Raw genomic sequence first — 16,825 nt, 5'->3', positions numbered from 1 at the left:
GGTTTCCAGCAGAGGACGGAGGTGATCTGACTTCAGTGTTTAGCAAGACTTCTCTGGCTGCTAGGTGAAGGATAGACGTGGATCCACTTAGTTTATGAGGCCACTAGGACAAAAACCATACCACGGGTTGGCTTAAACAATGGGAATTTTTTGGCTCACAGCTTGAGGCTTGGAGAAGTCCAAAACTGAGACATCAGCAAGGCCATGCTTTCTCTCCAGAGCCTGTCACATTCTGGTGCTGGCTCACCAGTGATCCTCGGGGTTCCTTGGCTTGTCTCCCCACCTCGCATCACGTGACGATGTCCTCTACTTTCTCTTCCGAGTTCCACTGACTTCCAGCTTCCCGCACCTCCCTGGGGCTTTCTCTAACTATATCTGAATTTATCCTGCTAATACAGGATTCCAGTGACTGGGTTGAGGCCACCCCCATTCAGCTGGGCCAAACATTACCTAAAAGAACATCTTCAAGCAGTCCTATTTACAGTGGGTTCAGACCACAGGAAAGTAGGTTAAGATTAAGAACTTGTGTTTTAGGGGTGCATAATTCAACCCACCACAAGGTCTAAGGGCGGAAGCAGGGAGACCAGGGGGGAGGCTACTGTTGGAGTCCAAGTGACAGGTGCTGGGGCTCAGAGAGGGGCGGCAGTGGAGCTTCTGGGAACGTGATCTGGATGGGGCTGAATTCTGAATGAAGACACAGCAGGATCTGCCAATAGATCATATGTGGGCATGAGAGAGAGGGGCATCGAGGAGGATGCCAAGGCTTGAGGCCTGAGCCCCTGGAAGGGCAAGTCGTGAAGGAGTGAGGAGGACAAATGGGGCAGGTGGGGCTGCTGCAGACTCGTCTGGCTCCCTGGAGGACAGCTCTGCCAGGTTTTGGAGAAAAGCCATAAATCCAGATGTTTCTGGAAAGGATCCAAATTTTTAAATGCCGGCAACTATTCCAAGACGCTGTACATGCTGGGGGCAGAGGGGGCAAACAAAAACAGATGGCCAGTTCAGATCTGGCCCACAGGCCACCCGGTTTGCAGCCTCTGACACAAGCGTCAGATTATAGCAAGCGCCATTTGTTGAGCATTTGCTGGGCAAGGCAGAGTGCACCCCAAGTTAGCTGGTTTAACCCGCGATGCTGTTGTGAGGCAGATGTTATCATCCTCATGCCCCAGCCAACGAAGCTGAGGCCCAGAGAGGGCAGGTCCTTACCCAAGGCCACACAGCAGGGGACAGTGTGTGGGAACTGCCACCTAGACTGCCAGACTGCCTGGCCCCAAAGCCTGTGGTCCTGAGGGTAGAGCTCTGCTGCCTCCATCACCAAACAAAAAACAAAAACAAAACCTCGAAATCCAAAGAGAGAGGGAGTGTGACTTATCCCATGCAAGCTGGCATCAGAGCTGAACTCAAACCAGGGGCTCATGACTCCTGGTACAGGGCTCTTCCCAGGGAGGTGGTGTCAGAGGATCCTAAAGGGAATCGGGGTTAGAGGCGTTGCAGTGGGGGGAGCAGTGCAGCCAGCAGCCCAGCAGGCAAGAGCCAGGCTTTGGAACCTTCTGCCTGGGTGCAGCCCCAGCTGTGTCACCTATCTGCTGTGCAACCTTGGGCAAGTCACTTTACCTCTCTGTGCCTCCATTTTCCTTGTCTGGGCTTTTATGGGGATGAAATAAGGACACATGGGTGAAGGGCTTAGAACACCTCTCAGAGTTGGAATCTTTGCCCATCAGATGCCCCTAACATGAAGCCATCTAATATTAGATACTCGCAAGTACTGGAAACCCCCTGGTTGTGACCATCATACATATGTCCTCATATTTGTGAAAATGTAGCAGTATAGTTTAAGGGAGAAAAGAAGGAGAAGCTGGAAAGGCGAGTGGAGGCCAACTGGGAGCTGTCTCCTCCTGAGCCAGAGTGACCTGCCCTGACCCCCTTGTGTGTATACAGGAGGGGTGGTGTGACACAGGCACCTTGGTAGTAGGGGAGGGGTCCCAGCTGGTCCCCTGCCTCACTGCATCATAAGAAGAAACTTGGAGCTGGGGGAAAGAACCAGAGACAAGGAGCAGTTGTAATAACAACAGCTAACATTTATTCCACAAGTATTTATTGAGCACCTACTACACGCTGCCTTCTAGGCCCTGGGGACCCAGCAGTGAACAAAGCAGATAAAACTCAGTCCCCACCTTCACGAAGCTGACAGACGATACACAGGCAAGCAAGTAACATTTAGGTAAGGATGATGGCAGTAAGCGCTATAGAGAAAAATTAAACAGGAAAGGGGGGGTAGAAGGTGGAGGGAGAGGGTTCAATTCTGTATCAGGCGGTCGGGCCAGGCTCACTGAGCATAGACTTGAAGTTGCAGGAAGTGCTCTTGGTGGCTGCGTAGGGGAAGAGCCTTCCGGGAAGAGGGAACAGTGAGCATCCAAGGGAGGGGGCTGAAGGCTGCCAGCCACATGGGGCCTGGTAGCTTCCATGGCAAGGACTTGGCCTGGACTCTGAGTGGGCGTGAGGGGCATCAGAGGGTGCTGTGCAAAGGAGGGACCGGATCTAACTCTGACACCAGGCAGGACGAGGATGCCAGTGAGGTCAGAAGCGGCTGCAGAAATCCACGTGAGAGATGCGGTAACTCAGACCAGGTGTCCACACCTTTCCTGCACTGCCTCATTGGATCCCACACCTTGGGCAGGTATTAGCTGCCCTGATCCCCCATTCTATGGGGTAGCAAACAGAGCCTCTCGCCCGAAGCCACACTGCTAGTAAGAGAAAGAGCACAGCCAAGTTTCCATCCCCCTTAGGTCGAGTGGGCCAGCTGCATCCATTCCACAAGGGAGAGAGCAGTTCTAGAATCTGCAACACCAAACTTGCTGCTTTCCCAGGGTCTCTGGGACTGTCCGCAGGGCCATCGTTGTCCGGGCCTCAAGGCTCCCCAGCTTGGGTCACACGTGGCTCTTTTGCCTGTGCCATTTACACCCAGCCCATCGCCAAGCCCTGGGCCTTGTGTTCCCCTCTCCTCTCTGACCGTCTCTTGCCTCTCTCCAGCCATCCTCTCAAGCCCATCCTAGATCCCACTACCCAGCAGTCTTCCCCAAATCACTTATGTCTTCAAAAACGTACAAGATCAAGCCCAACACACGGGCCCAAGGCCCTGCAGCCTTGCCTGGGTTCCCAGTTAGCACAAGCCTTCCCCCCACCCTTACGCTACCCCCCAACACCTTCATCCTTCCCTTCTCCAGGCCTGTCCTTCGGCATCTGCACCACCCAAACCCTTACAAGGGTCTAAACCAGAAGAGAAATCCAATTTGCTTTAAGGACTTGGGGTAATTCTGTGTCAAGGCCACACTTCCCCTTTTGTCTGTTGAAGAAGGTTTGCTGCCCCTTCTTGGAGGAAAGAGAATAGGTTTCTTTGTGCCAGGTCTGGTGAAAGTACATCTGTCTAAACAGGCTGTGGTTTTCTTTGTGAATGCTGTGGGTTTTTAGTGTCGGGGGAAAAGGGCTTATTAGATTTCCCTGTGGCTGCCCAGAGTGGGGAGAGGTTTTCTCGAGCTCAGAAAGAAATTACAGAACAGGCATCTGGCAGGAAGAAAGGTGCACGTGGAACGCAGAGAAGGAGAGAAAACCTTCCCTGGGGTGTCACGGGAGGGAAGGAGGTTTGTACTCGGTGTACTTGGGGATGGGGAGAGAGGAGGGCAGGGTTTTGTTTGGGGATTGTTGGGGTGTTTTCTTTTGTTTTTTTTTTCTTTTAGAGTAAAAATCAGAAAAAAAAGTTATCACCGAACCCAGAAGAAAAGTTGTCATGGCAACAAAAGTTTGAGGCCAGGTACTTCCTAACCCTTCCGAGACTGCAGCGGTGAGGGGCAGGAACTGGGCCCTTGGTGCTCAGCAGGTGAAACCACCCAGCTGACTCAGATCTCCCAAACTTCTCACCAGCACTGACAGGCTGATAACTATTTTCCAAGCTCCCAGGGAGAAAAATTGTGATTTTCTGGGAGGGGTATCTCCAGCCAACAGTGATCAAAAGAAAATGGAGAGTCTCTTATTTTGCAGATGAACCAATGACCCATGTTTTTACCAACAGAATTACAAGAGGGGTGAGGGCCGAGGGTCCCATACCATGGGTCCTAGGCTGAGGCCCCCAAATTGCCCTCTTCTCTGGCTCCCTACCTGCACCATCCTTCTCCTGCCTCGCTTCACCCTGATTCCTTCCTGCCTCTGAGAAGACGATTCAAGCTCCCTCGCTAGCTGAGAGGCCCTGGATGAATCTCCAAGCCTCTATGAACCTCCAATTCTTCATCTATAAGTGGTCACTGTGGACGTCTCTGTCTCTAAGCTCATGGCAAGGATTCATTAAGATCCAGCAGGTGAAAAGTTTTAACTTAACCTGGGCCATGTCAACTGCTCAATAAATGTCAGTTACCACTTGTTTGCTAAGTTAATAATTAAAACATTTTTTATGTATCCTCAGGCTCAAAGATTCTGTGCCAAGCCCTGGGTAGGCTACAGGGAAATAACTGCAAGAGGCGGGTCTGTGACATTCAGGCAGAGGCCAGAAGAGAGCTCAGGTGACCAGTGACAGGCCAGGACACTCCGTGGGGGCTGGGACAGGGGCACAGTGCTGTGTTTTTAAGCGTGTGCACAAAGAAGGCAGCAAGGAGGCTGTGTTTCTTCACTAAAGAGAAACTTGGCAGGAGGCACAGGTTCTCCCAAACTTAGGAGGCATCTTCTTGAGCTGGGAGAAATATAGGTGGGATCCCCACCCTTCTAGCCTGAAGGTGGCAAATGTCCCCCCATGACAGGGCATTAGGGAGAGAGGTTAGTGCTGACTGGTTAGGACCGTGCAGCACGGAAGCTTGCAGAAGGTAGAGAATTTTAGCCAAAATGCCTTTCAACGTTTTTTAAAAAAAGAATTTCTTTTTAAATTAAGTCCTCGAGTGAAAATTTAAGTCCTGAGTGGACAGAAGGGCCAGTCTGATGGGGTGAAACAGGTCAGGGGCAGAACCCTATTCAAACACTGTGTATCTTTGGCAAAGGACCAGCTTCATTCGGATGGTAAGAGTCACAGGAAAGTTCCATCAGTCACCTCCAGAGGCAAGACTGGGCAGGCAGCACCCAAAGAAACCTCTGATTCCTCACCGTGAGGCTTCACCCAACACTTCCTCGGCAAATATTTGTTGAAGACCTACTATGCTCCGGACACTTTAGGGAGGCAGGTACATGACAGGGACAAAGCCAACACAGCCCTGCCCTCTCAGAGTGACAGCCTGTGAACAGACGCAGACAGTCAACTAATGACCAAAGTCGTGCATCAGAAAATACCAAGTGGTGCCAAGTGCCATGAAAGAGGTGTGGGGAAGGGGCTTCCGGGCCCAGGGAGCAGCTAGTGCCTGGCCTGGAGCTCCTCCTGGGGTCTATTTCACATTTGCTCCCCGCCACCCTTTAAACCAGTGAGGCCAACAGGGTCAGCCTGGAAGGCTTGCTGGAGACAAGCATAGATGGGCACCCACTCCCTCTGCACCTGAGGAAGAGCTGTGTGTGCTCCAAGGAGATTTAACCTTGGGAAGAGAGGTCACTCATTCAGTAGGGTCCCCACACCTAGGCTTGAAACAACATCCCTCGGGGAGGCGGGGGCATCTGGCACAACCGGCTGGTGGCAGCGTCCCTCCCCTGAGCCCTACCATACCCTGGCTGCCCCCCCCTATTCACCCACCCACCCCGGGGCACTCCCTCCAGCCCTCTCCGCCCCCCGTGGGCAGAGGGACGGGTGCCCCGCCAAGGGAGCAGAGCGAGCCGCCTTCGGAAAAGTCAGCGCTCCCCACCCCCAATTCTGATGCGAGGCTTCTGCTGCCAGAGACGCCCTCCCGGACTCCCCGACCCCGAGCTGGCCGAGCTGGCCCCGCTTTCCCGACTGCCTCGTCTCCCACTCGCACGCATCCTCTCCGGCGAGGAGGTCAGGAGGAGAAGGGCTCCCGGGCGGGACCCGCTTCCCGGGAACCCACGGGACGGTCCCTATTCCCGTGCTTCTCGAGCCCCGTCTGCGAGCGGCTTAGGCGGGCTGAGTACAGGGGGTGGAGAAGACTGACTCCCCCGGCTCCTGGCTCCGGGGACCTGCTGCGGGAGCGGCGGCCAAGCTAGGCTTGGAGCAGCAGCCCGTGGCCCCCGAGAGGAGGGACCGCTGGAGGGGGGATGTAGTGCCCCGCGGAAGAAAGAGGGGGAGGGGGAGAGCTCGGAGACGAGTTCAGGCGCGGGAAGGAACGCGCGCCCCTCGGCCCCGCCGCTCGGGTGGGTGGCCGGGAGACGCGCCTCCCCAGGGCGCGGCAACGTCCCCCAAGCCGCCTGGCGTTGGGAAGGGGCAGGGGGTCTGCCCCGAAACCCTCAAACGGCGGAGCGTCCCAAACGCCCAATATCCTGCCTCCGGACCTGCCCCACGCGTTCTCCGCCCGCGAACCCGACCGCCCGCCCTGCGGAGCGCGGGCAGCGGTGCCTTGGCGGCGGCGCGGGCCCTTCGCCCTGCCGGGAGCGGGGAGCCCGGGCTCGGGCCGCCGGGGCCGCGCCGCCCCCGGGGGGGAAGCGCGAGCCGAGCCCGCTGCGGCCGCTCACTCACCGAGCCCGCCGAGCTCCTCCTCGCAGGAGTACCAGATGCCGGTGTGGAAATTCCTGAAGAGGAAGCGGTCGTCGCCAGTCTCCCAGCTGTAGAGCGCGCCGCCAGGGGGGCCGTTCCCCGCGGCGGCGGCGGGGGCGGCCGTGCCGTTGGCCGTGGCGTTGGCGCCCGAGTTGGGGCAGTTGGAGCGCCCGCCCTGGCCGCAGCCGGGCTTGGGCACCCGCTGCGTGCCCTGGCACCAGTGCGTGGTGAGGAAGGCGGTGGTGGCGAAGAGCAGCGCCAGCAGGTTCAGGGCCACGGCCAGGAGCGCTCGGCCGCGGCGGCTCGTCTTCATGCCTCCCGCGCCGCCGGGGAGCTCCGCGCGCGAAGTTGGCAGCCGGCGCCCCGCGTCAGCGGCCGCGGCCCGCCGCGCCCCGGGGCTCGGGCGCCTGCGATCGGCGGCGGCGGTCGCGGCGCGGGCCCATGGTCCCCCCCTGGGTGGGGGCGCGGGGGGCGCGCGGGCGGCGGCGGCGGAGGGGCTCCGGCGCGCCCCGAGCCCAGAGCGCGAGTGCACCTCGGCGAGCAGCCGCCGGCGCCTGGCAGCGGCCACGGCGCAGGGACGCGCGCCCCTCCGCGGGGAGACACCTGCAGGCGGCCGGCGACACTGTTCCGGCGCCCGCCCGCACGGGAAAAGGGGGCGCCCCACGCCGGGCGCGGGCGTGGGACGCGGAGAGTCGGGACGCCCCCTAGGGACGCCCAGGCCGAGCGCTCCCAGAGAAAGAGGATCCCCGAGGGGCAGGTGGGGCAACAAAACGACCGGGAGGGGGCAGCCCGCGCGAGACCTGGAGAGACAAGGGTGGAAACCTGCTGGGGCTCCCCGTTAGGGGCACAGAACAGCAGGACCCCCACCCCCAGGACTGGGCCCCAAGGAAGACCACGGAGAGAGTTCCCCAAAAGGTCTCAGCTGCAGAGCCGGTGAGACAGGCCAGAAGGGACCAGTCAGGAGGGGTGCCCCACCACGAATGCAGAGGGGCCCAGAGCTTTCCCTGGGGGTCCCCCCACGTGGATTTGGACTGTATGAACCAGTGGGAAGGGGTCCCCTCAAAATGAAGCTGCAGTTCCCTGGGGCTCCCTATCATGAATGTGAAACAGAAAGGAGGGTGGCAAAGAGGGGCCCCAAATAAGATGCCAAGCACTGAGTATGACAAATGGGTGTTCCCCACGCAGGACATCCCCACCTGAGATCCTGAACAGCATGACTCAAGAAAGTCTCATGCTGGACATGCAGCTGCTGTAGCCACAGTCAGGGGTGCCCCACAGGGGCTGCCAACCCAGAATCTTTAAGAATTCAAATGTGTTTGAAAAAAAAAAATTAAGTTGGAAATATTCGTGAACCCTGCAGAAAGAATCTTCGTAATGTGGAAAGCAAAATAAATCAGCAGTATATCCCTTGTTAGGAGCTTCTTGGGATGGGGAAGGGGAGCAGAGTGATCAAGCATACTGACTTTGGGATCAGACAAAGTCTGGGGCTTGGTCAGCTGTGTGGCCTTGAACAAGTCTCTTAACCTCCCTGAGCCTTAATTCCCATATCTGTAAAAGGGGGAGCTCATGCCTGTAAAAACCATTTGGCACAGGGGAGGCGCTTAATAAATAGGAGCCACTATTATTAACATCTCAGCCAGCATCACTTGACCACACTTGGAAAACCTTTTCAGGATCTCTGGTGTGAAGGGGGCTTGCCCCATCCCCCTTTTCTCTAAAATGACCACGTTCCCTGAACTCCCTTCATATTGTACGGTATGTGGTGCCCCAAGGCCCAGCGAGTGCAACAATTAACTGCAGGCTGATTGCAAGAGCTCATTTGAATTCTGCCCAAGCAGAATTCAAAATTCTGCTGCTCTGACACCCCCCAGCTTGCAGATTGGCAGGGCTGGCAGAATTCAAGGTTAATGGGTGATGAGTTGCCTTACTCCAGTGGGGAAGCCTGTGCTGGCTGGCAGCTGCTGCCACACTGCCCGGGGTAGGTGAAAGTAAAGCATTTAGGGCAACATCCCTGGCAGGAACCCATGTGCAGGAGAGCCAGGGGACCCCAGGCTCACTTCTCAGAGCCCTTTCCCTGCCCGAGGCAAAGGGCTCCCAGCTAGTTTGAGAGGGAGGACCTCCATACAATCATGGTGGCACCGAGATTATCAGTGGACAGAGAAAATACATACCAACCAAATGGCTGCAAGGAATTCAGTAACACTTTCAAGCAGATGAGCAATATCCCTCACAAGAGTGTCTGTTACACATCTGAAAACTAGCCCCTCAGATGTGAGACGTGGTACTTCTCTGGGCTGGAGACTGGGGTTGATGGGCAGGCAGGCAGACTGGGGATGCTGTTCTGGGCATATAAAGCAGGAGAGGCCAGGTGAATTATGTCTCTGAGACCACACCTCTTAAGAAATACCCAGAGGTAGCACAGAGAGGTTTGAAATTTCCTGTAAAAACACCCATCACTCATTCATTGGGCACCCACTCTGTGCTAGGGAAAAGAGAGACCAAAATTAATAAACAAATTGTCAGTAGAGTGTGTTAGAGCTCTTAGGCAATGAGAGCCAGGGAGGAAAACAAAGCAGAGAAGGTAGATGGGAAGTGGGGATTGGAGGAAGCCCTAGCTGAGAAGGTGACATTTGAGCAAAGACTTGAAGGAGGCATGGGAGCAAGCCATGGGCCTCTCCAGGGAAAGAAACTTCCTGGCAGAGGGAACAGCCAGTGCAAAAGCCCTGAGGCAAGAGCCTGCCTGGCATGTTCAGAGTGGCAGTGGCGGAGGGACCACGGGGGGCTTTTGAGGGCTGGTCACACGGGCAAGTTCAGTTTATGAAACCTCACTGAGCTGAATGATTGGGAACTGAGCACATTTTTGTATTCAACAAAATTTACTAAAAAAGCTGAGACCAGTGTGGCAAGGGGGACTGGAAAAGGAGACAAGGTCGGGGAGATGGCGGGGGCAGAGGGGATGGAGACAAGCAGATAGGCCTGTGCAGACCATTTTAAGGAGCTGGCCTTGACTTTAAGTGAGGTGGAAACCCGGGGGGTTCTGAAGAGGGGGCCATGCTCTGACTTTGGGAATAACCAGGTCCCTCGGGCTGAGGTTAAGAAGGGTAGAAGCTGGAGAGCAGCCAGGGAGCAGGTGAGTGAATCCAGGTGATGGATGCTAGTAGCTCAGACCCGGGTGGCAGCAAGGGCAGTGGAGATTCCAGACCTGTTGTAAAGGCAAATCCAACAGGATTCATTCAAGGATCTGATGTGGGGTGTGAGAGAAAGACAACCCCAAAGTATTTGGTCAGCACCCCCCGCAAGGACGGGGCTGCCATTTGCTGAACTGGAACTCCTTGGGGGGAGCAGATTTGGAGGGTGCAGAAAAGATCGAAAGCTCTGATTGGCCATGCTGGGCCTTACACTCAAGCTGAAGATCTGGGCAACAGGTGGAAATTACGCCACTGGAGGGAGCCACTTTATGTGTCTACACCCCCTTCCTGGAATGAATCCAGACTCAATAGCAAGCCCTTTGGATAGGATGGGTATTTTTGTCCCCAAAGAGTGATACAGTTGGAATTACCTCCTGCTGGATGGAGCTTGGTGGGGGGTGGGACTTGCTTAGGAAGCCAGAAATTTGGACCCAAGACCCTGGTTCCCTCCTCTTTAGTTCAACAGCCTCCCATCTCCCAGCCCTCCCACCCGGATCCACCCCTCGCCTTGGCATCAGCCCCATCACGCCTCTGCTTAAACCTTCTCCAAGCACTCCCCTGGGGGGCAAAGTCTAAATGCCTGAGTTTGCCATTCCAGGTCCTATGTGAACTGGCTTCTGCCCACACCTCCAGCCCCTTTCCCGCCCTTCCCACTGCCACCCACTCAGAGCTGTGGGCATCCAAATCACTCTGCAGATCCCAACCAGTCCGGGCTGAGGTCGACCTCCAGGTCTTTGCACGCCTCCCCCCGCCCCCACCTGGAATGCCCATGCTCTCTTCTTATTCTGGTTCCTTCCGAGTGCTGTTTAAGCATGCCTTTCACAGCAGAGTCTTCCCTGCCCCCCACTGCCCACCGCCCCCCCTGTTGTCATCCCCTCCTCTGATCTGTGGTTCAGTGTAATCACTGAACTGTGAAATCGGTCTTCACATCTGTCCCAGTGGACTGGGGGCCTCTCAGGGCACCCCCACTGGCAGCCTGCAGGCCAAATTTGGCCCACAAACATGTTTTTGTTTAGCCTGGATGGAGCTTTACAGTATGTTAAATTTTCATGAGTTGCCAACGTTCGAGACTCATGAGATTTCGCATAAAACCCAGATTTCCAGTTACTCTTGCAAGATCAAATTATCAGTCAATACTGGACCCACGTTTGGGCCTGGCAACCATCAGCAAATGACCCCAAAAGGGAGCCTGTGCTCCAAAGGGGCCAGGGTACCACCAGGGCCCTTCCATTGTTAAGGACACCTGTAGGGCCCTGGGGGCCTTGGAATTTGAGAACCTGGACTCAAGGCCCAAAACATTTTTGATAAAACCAATATACGATGTTAAAAATCAGAATGGCAGTTATCCTTGGGAGGTGGAACAGTGGTGGAGGGACCACGGGGGGCTTTTGAGGGCTGGTCACACGGACAAGTTCAGTTTATGAAACCTCACTGAGCTGAATGGTTGGGAACTGAGCACATTTTTGTATTCAACAGAATTTACTAAAAAAGAAAAAGAAAATTGTTGCTACTAATTATGTAAGTCATACTTTTCAGGAATATAAATATGCTTTGAAGGGACATGTCCCAAATGCATTCCACTTTGGACTTTTCCTTTAAGTCGACTGCTACAAAGACACTCGATAGCTTCTGGGTTCTCAGAGTCACTACCTGTTTCCTAAATCTTCAAAATAGAGTTTGGGAAACCAGAGCAGGCCCTTCTTGTTATGGCAAGAGATTAGCCGATTTCCAGTTATCAGGGAAGTTTTTTTAAACAGTGGCTCCCAAGGTATCGAGGCCCAATGATCTTCTTTACTCCTCTGGTTAAAGATGACAGTCCATAATGTGAGACTTTGGTTGTTTATCTTAGACAGAATATATGTTGTGTGAAATTAGGACCCCCTTACTTAATAAGTCAATCCCTCAATCTTGAGGCTTGCCCTAGTGAAACTTATGGCTATAAATGGGAGGCTAAGCCCACCTATAAATTATGCCTAAGTGGCGTCTCCAGAGAACTTGTTGCTCAGATGTGGCCTTTATCTCTCTAAGTCCAACTCAGCAAATAAATTCATTACCCTCCCCGCTTTGTGGGACATGACTCCCTGGGAGCCAATCTCCCTGGCAACATGGGACACGACTTCCAGGAATGAGCCTGGCCCTGGCATCAAGGGATTGAAAATGACTTTTTAACCAAAAGGGGGAAGAGAAAGGTAACAAAATAAGGTTTCAATGGCTAAGAGATTTCAAATAGAGTAAAGCAGCTATCCTGGAGGTTTCTCTTACGCAAGCTCCAGCTAGATATCCCAAATGCCCACAGTATGCCAAGCCCCAATCAACAGTAGTCCCGAAAATACTAAAGAATACCCAGGTCCCCATCTGAGACTCTATAGAAGTTTCACTCATCAAGTTTACTTTTCAGAAACTTAAATCTTCCAGAGTGTTCCTATGCCCGATAAGTCTCCAACCCAGATGCAACAGCCTCTCAAGAACATCAACCAGATGCATCCCTTTTCCGCATAATGTTGACAACCCTTTTCAATATGAACAAGTTGGGGGGTCATGGCCCAGATATCCCTGAAGATTGAGACAGTGATCAAATGAGAAAAAGGCATAGCAACTGATGAGATAGGATTTAACAAAGAATTATGAATACTGAATTGTATAGAACAGCTAGAATCGCTAGAAAGTTATCACATTTCTGTATTTACGTTATACTTCACAATAAGGAAATAATTGAAATTGTGGAAATGTAACCCATAACATTCTTTGAAATTTGCTAACTACTCATTAAATCATACTTTGAAAGTTATCACTTTTCCGTATGTATGTTATTTTTCAGGTGGTGAAAACGGTCCGGCAGAGCAGGTATGTTCCTGAGACTGCTCGCTGCTCCACCAGCCACCCAGGGGTAAGGGGACCCTCAGATTGTTTGCAATCAAGAAGTCCCAGGGGTGGCTTCTCCAGAGAAGAAAGGGACCCATTTCACTAGGAAATGTTCAGTCGGAGCTCCGTGGTTTCTTTGAAACTGCCTTGGCTCTCTCTACATTTGTTGTTTCTTCTATTCAAAAGCAGTTACTGGGCCCCTCCTCTGTGCCCAATTCACATGGCATTTGGTGAACAAGGGACACAGGGTCCCTGCCCGCCTGGGGTTGAACATTCTAAAAGGGGGAGACGATCGCAAACAAGAACACCGATAAGAAATGTAGTCATTTCCAATGATGCTAGATGAAGTGGGAAAGGAAAACAGAGGGATGGGAGGGAGCGATGGGGTGAAGCAACGGCCTCGCCGAGGAAGGATATTTGGGCTGGAGAAAGAGGGTGTCCCAGGGGTGGGTGGGAAGCTCTGAATTTTGATCCTGGCCCTGCCACATCCGGGCTGCAGCCTCTGGGTGAGTCACCACCCCTCTCTCTCAGGGCCTCGGTTTTTTCACCTGCAAAACAGGGGTGGGGGGAGGGAGCATCAACGTGTGTGAGGGCCTCCAACTCCTGTCATTGGGGTGCGCTGCCTCCGTTTCACAGAGAAGAAAGTGAGGCTGCTCTGAGAGGCGCCGACTGCCCAGCACCAAGCTGGTTTGGCAGAAGATCAGGGCACCCAGGAGAAGGGGCAAGAATGCGGGGGCTGGGGGAGGCCTCGAATGCTGGCCAAGGAGCTTTGATTTTTGCCTGTGAGGGTTGGTGGGGCAGGAGCAGGGCGCTGCCAGGACTGCGATTCCGGAAGTTCCTCCTGGGGGCCTGAGGGGCGGGCAGCCAGGAGGTAAGGCGCCTCAGGGCCGTGTTAGGAGGCTCCTGCCATGATCCACCCCACGCACTGAAGTCTGCTCTGGAACAGTGAGAAGGGACCCTAAATTCCTTACCCAGCTGCATTCACTGAGAGCAAGGCCCCAAGTCCAAACCCCACTGTGCAAGCACCCTAGTTACAGCTGGAGGAGCGGAGGCTCCGGGGGATCGGGGGATCGAGAGGTAGCAGGGCGGGGTCTGAGTCCAGGTCTGCCCTGTGATCCCTGGGTCTGTCATGATGTCTCTCTCTCGTCTTCAGATTAACCACGTGTCCAGGCTAAAGACCCCCAGCCTGGGGAGTCACTGGCTCCCCTCCTTGTACCAACCCTCAGTCCTCGAGGTCTGAGCTAATCTAACTCCATTTCCTGATGAGGGGACGACGAGGGAGCTTGAGATAAGGAGGGATGATGAGGAGACAATGAGGGAGGTTGGGACGAGGAGGGATGCTTTAAGGTGTCTCCGGAACCGGTCTTTCTCTGGCTGTTTTTCTGAGTCGATTTTTCTGAGCTGCTATTTGCTTCCCTCTGCTGCCCCCTAGGGGCCAGGAGCAGAACAGCGCGCTTTGCTTCCCAGGACCTGGGAAAAAGTCCCTTCCCACCTACCCACCACCAAAAAGCTAAGACCCCCAGGGAGAGAGAGACCTGGGATTCACGGAGAACAGTTATGAGCAGGGGTCTCCAACTCGGTAAAAATATTTATAAATTACATAATAGTGCCCAAATATATTATGAACAGTATAAAGCATATATTAAAACTAAAAAAAAAAAAAAAGGACAAAATGATGAAATATACTCAACTTTTTTAATGTTTTATTTTATTTACTCAAAATACAAGAAATCTATTGACTTTCATGAAACCATTCATAATATTTTTTAGTGACAGTGTTGCAGCTGGATATGCCTTTTTAATTTTTAAAAAAGCATGGTTTACACTAGGGCTGCAGCAATTCTAGGGTCATTTCTGTACTTGGTTTGAATAGTTGTTGGAGCTGACAACAATGCCTCACCAATGGAAAAAGAGCCTCGTGCATTATGCTTTCAGAATAACAGTACTCATATTTTAATCCCATTCACCAATATAGGACCATTTTGGGTGTAATTTGGCTAATACATGTCCATCTTCTTTGATGTCCATCACTTAGTTTTGCAAACAAATTGGAAGACTAGTATTTTTGTATTTTAAAACAAGTGGCTTCAAAACCCCCATAAAAGTTACGTTTTCAATGACTTTGAGGCTTTTTTTTTTTTGGAATTTGTAGTTTCCAAGTGCTTCAAGTGTGCAGACTTGGGAGATTTTAAAAGAAATACACTTTCACTGCTTTGGGGCAATAAGAGCTCATAACAATGGAAACATTTCCAGACATCTGTTTTCAAAATGCTGTTTCCAAAAACATAAGTGTCTTTCAAAAAGCGGTTACATTCTCACTCATTGTTTTAAAACCTTCATCTCGAAGGGACAGATTTGGTGCTTTGTTTTTTTCCCCATAGGGAGCAAAACACTGCCAGTCATGTGTCACCCCAGAGCAATCATTGAATGTGGAGTGCCTGTCTTTTTCTTTAAAAGAAAAAAAAAGCAACCACACAATCCATCTTCAAGCTCAGCAGCTGTTTTAAGTCAACCTTGGGGTCACTCCCCATCTCATGACAAAGTATCATCCAAGAGTCTCTTGTTTTAAGGGCTTGTTTTAGTAGTAACAAAATAACTCATAATAGAAGAGATTGACTCTGTGTCAGGCAGGTTCACATCTTACTGACTCATTATACCCACATAACAACCCTATGGGGCAGGTGTATTTGCAGTCCCCTTTCACAGATGAGGAAACTGAGGAAGTCTTTCAGCTCAGGGATGTCTTGGGTACTACTAGTCTATTGGATCTTCCTTTAAAGTGGTTATAAACAAGAGTAGGGAAACTTAGGTGGTTGTGACTCAGTGGGGCCATGTGGGTGTGGGGTGGGGGGAAACTCAGCCTTAAGAGAAGGCAGAACCTGTCCTCTTGGTGAATGGGGAGAAGTGTAATGGGTTTTTGCAGCTACAGGGGCCTTTCTGCTCCGGGCTGTTTATTCTAGCTCCAGTGCTCCCCAGGGGGAATGGGTGAGATTTAAAAAAATAAAAGAGGCAAGGACGCTATCATTGAGACAAATGGGTGCACTGGGTTGAGTAGCACCCGCCCCCAAATTCGCATCCACCCAGAACCTCAGAACATGACCTTATTCGGAAATAGGGTGTTTGCAGGTGTAATTAGGTAAGTTAAGATGCGGCCATACTGGGTGGGCCTCTAAATCCAAACACTCATGTCGGTACAAGGAGAGACACACACGGAGGGAAGCCACATGAAGACGGAACAGAGATGGAGTGATGTCAGCTACAAGCCAAGGACAGCCGGCTGCCTCCAGAACCCAGGAGAGACGCATGGGATGGAACCTCCCTCGAGCCTCCGAAAGGAACCAACCCTGCCGACACCTCGGTTTCAGACCTCTGGCCTCCACCACTGTGAGAGAAAAATGTCTGCTGTTTTAAAGCCACCCAGTTTGTGGTACTTTGTTACAGAAGTCCTTGGGAAACACACTGAAATTTTGTAGTGCCTACTTCTCTGCTTCTTGACTTCGAACTTGGCTGTGTCGCTCGCTTTGGCCAATAGCACGAGGTAGAAATGTCGATCGGCCAGTTCCTTCGTACCCATTGCCGCATTAAAAACTCCCAAAACTTAGTGGCTTAAGACACCATGGATTATTTTTTCATGATTCTGGGAGTTGGAATGTGGGCATTTCTTCTGCTCCTCTTTCCTTGGATCATGCAGCGCCTGCAGCATTCTGAGAGCCCAGAACTCTAGGGCCCAGGAGAACCTCCCCCACACATCTGGCACTTGGTTCTAGCCACTGACTGAGCTGCCTCAGTTTCCCGCATGACCCCTCACCCTCCAGTAAGCTGGACTGGCCTTCTTTTATTTTTTGCACAGCAGACTCAGGTGGAAACTGCAAGAGCTCTCAAGTTTTCTCCTTGACACTATGCAGAGTCACTTCCATGGCATCCTCTTGGGCAAAGCAACTCAGCCCAGATTTAAGAGGAGGGGAGATAGACTCCACCTCCAAATGGAGGAGCAGAATGTCAAATTGCAAAGGGGCTTAGAGGACAGAAGGAACAGCAGTGGTCTTCTTTGCAAACAATCCACCGCAGGTGATCAGGGCAGATCCAGGAGCACAGATGTGGGCAGCCAGGATGGCCTGTGACCACCACGAGGGGGCAGGAAGAGGCAGGGGCAGAGATGCTGCCCCAGAGA

General features: G+C 52.8%; 1 protein-coding gene and 1 long non-coding RNA gene across 3 annotated transcripts in view; one reads left to right on the top strand and one right to left on the bottom strand.

Moving 5' to 3' along the window:
- Positions 1-7,228, bottom strand: part of GSG1L (GSG1 like) — a 249,325-nt gene extending 242,097 nt beyond the window's left edge. The window contains exon 1 of one of the 2 annotated variants that reach the window (XM_037814946.1): positions 6,587-7,228. In XM_037814946.1, coding sequence (XP_037670874.1) covers positions 6,587-6,917 — 331 coding nt within the window. In that variant the 5' untranslated portion in view covers positions 6,918-7,228. The remainder of the gene's footprint in view (positions 1-6,586) is intronic. The other variant, XM_037814945.1, reaches the window with a different exon arrangement.
- Positions 5,820-16,508, top strand: LOC119517880. The gene is made up of 3 exons (XR_005213649.1): positions 5,820-5,932; positions 12,611-12,679; positions 15,853-16,508. It is a non-coding gene; the product is annotated as an uncharacterized LOC119517880 (long non-coding RNA).
- The last annotated feature ends 317 nt before the right edge of the window (positions 16,509-16,825 follow it).

Source organism: Choloepus didactylus, chromosome 21 (assembly GCF_015220235.1).
Source record: "Choloepus didactylus isolate mChoDid1 chromosome 21, mChoDid1.pri, whole genome shotgun sequence".
NCBI classification, from domain to species: domain Eukaryota; kingdom Metazoa; phylum Chordata; class Mammalia; order Pilosa; family Megalonychidae; genus Choloepus; species Choloepus didactylus.
Note: the sequence above shows the minus strand (reverse complement) of the source record. Positions and strands in the feature narration are given on the sequence as shown.